Here is a 6,910-nt window from a genome sequence, read left to right on the forward strand (position 1 = left end):
ACATTTCTAATGACATTTCATTAGAAATGTCCTTAGAAATGACATTTGAATAAAATGAAATGACATTTCAAAGCAAGGGGAAAAGGTATTTTTTGATGTTTCTGGCTCATTTGTGTCTTGTTTCCCTCTACTTGCTTATGACCCCTTGTTTTGTTTTAAGTAAGCTGCCTTTTTCAATTTTCGTCTTTTCCCTTTGAATTTTATATATGCTATGTCCTCCCTATCTCCCTCTTCCTTCAATGTGATAAGAAATGAGACAGAGAACCTTACCTTAACTATCACTTAATCTCAGAAACACGCCTTGTTGATGACAGGCAGACACACAGACAAAGACACACACATACACACAAATAGACCAAATAGACAGAGAGACAGAGAGAGTGTTATGCCGCTGCTGCTTCAGGCAGAAACCCTGACTATGCAGAAGTGAGACAGAGCAATATCACACTAGAGAGAACTCAAATCTTCTCTATTTCTCCCCCCACCCCTCTCTCTCTCTCTCTCTCTCTCTCTCCTCTCTCTCTCTCTCCACAGTAACTTGCAATATGGACAACATAAAGACAAGTATATTTGCTATCAGCCCGACGCGTCCTCTCCGCCATGTCAAAACGGAGGGGGAGGGGGGAACACGCAAACAGCAATCTCGCTGACTCTTCAAATCTGTGAGAATCCATTTATCTCATCCATCTCATCTCGCTGCCAAACGCCACAGCCTTCCCCCTCGGCTCGTGGTCTAATCGCTCGACCCGGGACAAAAACCACATCAGGGTCCGTCAGACGAGCGGCCCTCACCACCACCACCAGCAGCTAGGAAGAGCAGCAGCAGCGGCCATAACAATACCTAAAGTTTATATGGAATGGGGTTTCGTTTTAGGGCCGAGCGCAAGCGGGTAAGTTGGACCCCTTCGTTCCGGAGGCAAGCGGCTTCGGGAGGTGGATATCTGGTTGATACTTGGTTCATACCTGGTTGATGGGGTTCTGGGAGTTCTTCTACTGCCCAAGCCCGGCCCGAGGCCAGGCTTGACTTGTGAGAGTTTGGTCCACCAGGCTGTTGCTTGGAGCGGCCCGCAGGCCCACATATACCTGGTTGATGGGGTTCTGGGAGTTCTTCTACTGCCCAAGCCCGGCCCGAGGCCAGGCTTGACTTGTGAGAGTTTGGTCCACCAGGCTGTTGCTTGGAGCGGCCCGCAGGCCCACATATACCTGGTTGATGGGGTTCTGGGAGTTCTTCTACTGCCCAAGCCCGGCCTGAGGCCAGGCTTGACTTGTGAGAGTTTGGTCCACCAGGCTGTTGCTTGGAGCGGCCCGCAGGCCCACATATACGTGGTTGATGGGGTTCTGGGAGTTCTTCTACTGCCCAAGCCCGGCCCGAGGCCAGGCTTGACTTGTGAGAGTTTGGTCCACCAGGCTGTTGCTTGGAGCGGCCCGCAGGCCCACATATACCTGGTTGATGGGGTTCTGGGAGTTCTTCTACTCCCCAAGCCTGGCCCGAGGTCAAGCTTGATAAGCTTGACAAGAATATCGTGGCGTCTAGTAACGTCAGTTTCACAGGTTTGCTTGAAAGAGGTTGACGTGGCGTTAGTTCTGGTGGTAAAGGTTTTAGCATTTGTTTGGGTGTTCGTTTTGAGTTTGGTAGAACTTCTGGTTGCAATTCTTTTAACCATGCCGTAGCTCAGTCGATTAAGGCAGCGTCTGGGATGCTCCCGGACTTAGGTTCGAACTCTCGTCACGGCCCTTGTGGATTGGTTTATCCATTGTGATTTGCGTTTTCAACCAATCGTCCTGCCTAATGCGTTGCATTTTTTTGAACGGAATTGACTAAATCCTTTAAAAATAAAGCTTAATTGTACCAATTATAGCGACATGATATTCGATGTAGCGGACTTAATAGGTGAGGTTATCTTGAGATCTTGAGAGGATTTCGGGGCTTAGTGTCCCCGCGGCCCGGTCCTCGACCAGGCCTCCACCCCCAGGAAGCAACCCGTGACAGCTGACTAACTCCCAGATACCTATTTACTGCTAGATAACAGGGACATCAAGGGTGAAAGAGACTCTGCCCATTGTTTCTCACCGGCGCCCGGCATCGAACCCGGGTAAGTTTTACCCGGGTGGGTAAGTTCTAGTCTCCTCTATTTACCCGAAAAAGCTGCCTTTTTTGTGTTTTTGTAAGTGTCAAGTCGAGAAAATGGGTTGGGCCGTGTACTAGACCCGGCCTTGTGTAGCGGCACTTAGATCTTCCCTGTAGAAAAAGAACAGAACCTAGCAGTAAAATAGGTACCTGGGTGTTAGTCAGCTGTCACGCGCTGCTTCCTAGGGGTGGAGGCCTGGTCGAGGACCGGGCCGCGGGGACACTAAAGCCCCGAAATCATCTCAAGGTAACCTCTCAAGATAACCTATAGAAACCATTTGTTTTCTTTCTTGGTAAGACGTTTCCTACTTTAGAAATCCCGGTACTGTTGTAAGACTTTGTAACTTAGAGACAATGTTTAGTCCTCTTTAAGATCTTGTCTATTCAAGTTATTTAAACTTTCTTGCGTTTCCAGGAAGTCTTATTTAGGCGCTTGACAGCTGAGTGGACTGTGCTTCGGATTCGTAGTCTTGAGGTTTCGGGTTCGATCCCCGGTGGAGGCGGAGACAAATGGGCAAAATGTTTCTTTCACCCTGATGCCACCTAGCAGTAAATAGGTACCTGGGATTTAGACAGCTGCTACGGGCTGCTTCCTGGACGGGGGGGGGGGTGTAACAAAAAGGAGGCCTGGTCGAGGACCGGGCCGCGGGGACACTAAAGCCCCGAAATCATCTAAAGATAACCTCAAGAAGCTCGTTATTGGTTCAACCCCCCCCCCCCAAACCCTCTTAGTAACCTCTTAGCCATTTTTTTCATGGGTACTTCTGAGTAGAAAGTCCTTGTTACCATGGTCTTAAAATCTAGCATTCACTGTAGGTATGGTGACGAAATATTCTTGCGGGTTCTTGAGAATGAGCTTACTTCACCGTGGAGGGAAGTACTGTGCTAACTGTCACTATCATATTAACACAATCGTGTATAAAAATGTAGATACAAAATTAAACAATACCATAATAAAAAATACATGAATTAAAAAATAATTAAATTGCAATTTTTTATTTGTTTATGGTAATACGGCCAAAGTTTGAATATCAGAAAATTCGTGTTAATTTTCCCTAACTCGCTGAATAATTTTATATACAAATATATTTATATTTGTATAAAGAAAAAAATTATACAAATATATTTGTATTTGTATAAAATCTGTAAGAAACTTTAGATTTTTTCTTCAAAATAAGTAGTTAAACATTTGTGTTGTATTCTTGAAATTGGGCAAAAAGAACCAGCCTATGTTTATCCTGTACCCCCAGACTATTCACCATGTCAGCAGAAAATATGTTAGGTCATATTTTTCACGTGTTTTAACATTTTCTGCTGACATGGTGAATAGTCTGGGGGTACAGGATAAACATAGGCTGGTTCTTTTTGCCCAATTTCAAGAATACAACACAAATGTTTAACTACTTATTTTGAAGAAAAAATCTAAAGTTTCTTACAGATTTTATACAAATACAAATATATTTGTATAATTTTTTTCTTTATACAAATATAAATATATTTGTATATAAAATTATTCAGCGAGTTAGGGAAAATTAACACGAATTTTCTGATATTCAAACTTTGGCCGTATTACCATAAACAAATAAAAAATTGCAATTTAATTATTTTTTAATTCATGTATTTTTTATTATGGTATTGTTTAATTTTGTATCTACATTTTTATACACGATTGTGTTAATACGATAGTGACAGTTAGCACAGTACTTCCCTCCACGGTGAAGTCAGTTCATTCTCAAGAACCCGCAAGAATATTTCGTCACCATACCTACAGTGAATGCTAGATTTTAAGACCATGGTAACAAGGACTTTCTACTCAGAAGTACCCATGAAAAAAATGGCTAAGAGGTTACTAAGAGGGTTTGGGGGGGGGGGGGGTGTTGAACCAATAACGAGCTTCATGAGGTTATCTTGAGATGATTTCGTGGCTTTAGTGTCCCCGCGGCCCGGTCCTCGTCCAGGCCTCCACCCCCAGGAAGCAGCCCGTTACGGCTGACTAACACCCAGGTACCTATTTTTACTGCTAGGTAACAGGGGCATAGGGTGAAAGAAACTCTGGCCATTGTTTCTCGCCGGCGCCCGGGATCGAACCCGGGACCACAGGATTTCACAAGTCCAATGTGCTGTCCGCTCGGCTCCCACTCCCAACAGAGCCATTCTGTTTATACACAAAATCATCATGGCTCAAGATGGGGGGGACCTCACCCTTCAAGATGGGGGGGGACCTCACCCTTCAAGATGGGGGGGACCTCACCCCTCAAGATGGGGGGGACCTCACCCCTCAAGATGGGGGGGGGACCTCACCCCTCAAGATGGGGGGAGACCTCACCCCTCAAGATGGGGGGAGACCTCACCCCTCAAGATGGGGGGGACCTCACCCCTCAAGATAGGGGGTGACCTCACCCTTCAAGATGGGGGGGGACCTCACCCTTCAAGATGGGGGGGACCTCACCCCTCAAGATGGGGGGGACCTCACCCCTCAAGATGGGGGGGACCTCACCCCTCAAGATGGGGGGGACCTCACCCCTCAAGATGGGGGGGGACCTCACCCCTCAAGATGGGGGGGGACCTCACCCCTCAAGATGGGGGGAGACCTCACCCCTCAAGATGGGGGGAGACCTCACCCCTCAAGATGGGGGGAGACCTCACCCCTCAAGATGGGGGGAGACCTCACCCCTCAAGATGGGGGGGACCTCACCCCTCAAGATGGGGGGGACCTCACCCCTCAAGATGGGGGGGACCTCACCCCTCAAGATAGGGGGTGACCTCACCCCTCAAGATGGGGGAGACCTCACCCCTCAAGATGGGGGGGACCTCACCCCTCAAGATGGGGGAAGGGGACCTCACTCCCCCTCTGCTTTGAGTGATTTTATAAGTACGCATATTGACTTTTCTTCAATTAATCCCTACATTACAGGTGCCCCTGTTCCTCTGTAGCCTTTCCTTACCTAACACTTTGCATCATTACTACGTGAATAATTGCATCTACAGCTTTCTTCTACTTGTCTTTACTTGCCATAGTCTCAACTTTATTCTTAAGTGCTTGAGTAATGTTTTAAATTTGCTCCCCCCTTCACCCAACCACTTGGGCTGGACGGTAGAGCGACGGTCTCGCGTCATGCTATTCGGCGTTCAATCCCCCGACCGTCCAAGTGGTTGGGCACTATTCCTTTCCCCCCGTCCCATCCCAAATCCTTATCCTGACCCCTTCCCAGTGCTATATAGTCGTAGTGGCTTGGCGCTTTCCCCTTGATAGTTCCCTTCCCTTCCCCCCCGCCTCCCAATTTTCTTAATCTAATCTTCCCATTTCTCCTCCAGATCCTCTCATAATTCCTCTCCTTAGATAAGCCTACCACTCCCTCACTTGCTAATCATTCCTCTCACTTGCTAATCATTCTTACTTCTCCCTCCTTGATTATGTCTGATCCTAATTCACTTATTTTTTTTTTTACTAATCAGCGTTTCAAATGCTCCTCCTCACTCTTCACCTTACTAATCTTGAGTGTCCCAATCTCTTGCCTCTGAATCAACATATCTTCATCCAATTATATTTATTTTTCCCCCCATTCAGAATCATGTATGTGTGTATTTTCATGTGTTACTACACAGACCGAAATGGTTAGACCAATGAATCTAGCACAAATATTTGTATTTTCTAAGATTCGTCATCACTTGGGAAGGAAACTGATGTCCAGAAGATCGTTCAGCAGACCTTGAGGAACGGGTAAATCTTGAGGATCGTTCAGGAGACGGTCTGTAAACGGCCAGTGACATCAGACACGTGGTTACGTCAGGCGACCAATGGACTCTCTGGAGCTGAGCAAGTCCAACAATGTTGTTTAATAACCAGCAAAGCAGCTGTCAGCTGAAGCCAAAGAACCACGTTCAAAGACCCGCGTTCAATAGAACCACGTTCAATAGACCACACGTTCAAAAGACCACACGTTCAAAAGACCACACGTTCAAAAGACCCCACGCTCAAAAGACCCCACGTTCAAAAAGACCCCACGTTCAAAAAGACCCCACGTTCAAAAAGACCCCACGTTCAAAAGACCCCACGTTCAAAAGACCCCACGTTCAAAAGACCCCACGTTCAAAAGACCCCACGTTCAAAAGACCCCACGTTCAAAAGACCCCACGTTCAAAAGACCCCACGTTCAAAAGACCCCACGTTCAAAAGACCCCACGTCCAAAGACCCCACGTCCAAAGACCCCACGTCCAAAGACCCCACCTAAAGACTAAGAAGACCCGCAGACCCCCCCTCCCCTTCCCCCTCCAGCATCTTTTAAACCAATAGTATGGCAGACTCCGTCTTTCCACCAGCAGACTAAACCCAAAATCATAAACACTCGTCCCTGTGAACCCAAACGACCTGAGAGCCAGGAGTCGTATCGGTCCGGATCGCCGAACAGAAATGTCTTACGGTGGTATGGAAACCCAACGGGGGAAAAAAAACATGACAAGTTTTCAGACGAAGACCTCCGGCCTGAGCAGGAGTCAGACATTCACTGGAATCTAGCTTGAGTCATGACTTCGTTCCTCAAGGTGGTCCTTTTCCTGCTCCAGAAAAGGCAAAGAGGTTTTCACAGTTCTCTAACTAATCATTCCCAGAGACTGAGTGATTTTAGAAGCTTAATATATCACAGTATTGGGGGGGAATCTTCTTCTTGAGGTTATCTTGAGATGATTTCGGGGCTTTAGTGTCCCCGCGGCCCGGTCCTCGACCAAGCCTCCACCCCCAGGAAGCAGCCCGTGACAGCTGACTAACTCCCAGGTACCTATTT

General features: G+C 47.1%; 1 protein-coding gene across 1 annotated transcript; it reads left to right on the forward strand.

Annotated features, from left to right (window-relative positions):
* Positions 1 to 5,957: 5,957 nt before the first annotated feature.
* On the forward strand, positions 5,958 to 6,368 carry LOC123771416 (uncharacterized). The gene has a single exon (XM_045763920.2). The coding sequence runs from the start codon at positions 5,958 to 5,960 to the stop codon at positions 6,366 to 6,368; it is 411 nt and encodes a 136-aa protein (XP_045619876.2).
* The last annotated feature ends 542 nt before the right edge of the window (positions 6,369 to 6,910 follow it).

Source organism: Procambarus clarkii, chromosome 54, assembly GCF_040958095.1.
Source record: "Procambarus clarkii isolate CNS0578487 chromosome 54, FALCON_Pclarkii_2.0, whole genome shotgun sequence".
Lineage (NCBI taxonomy): Eukaryota > Metazoa > Arthropoda > Malacostraca > Decapoda > Cambaridae > Procambarus > Procambarus clarkii.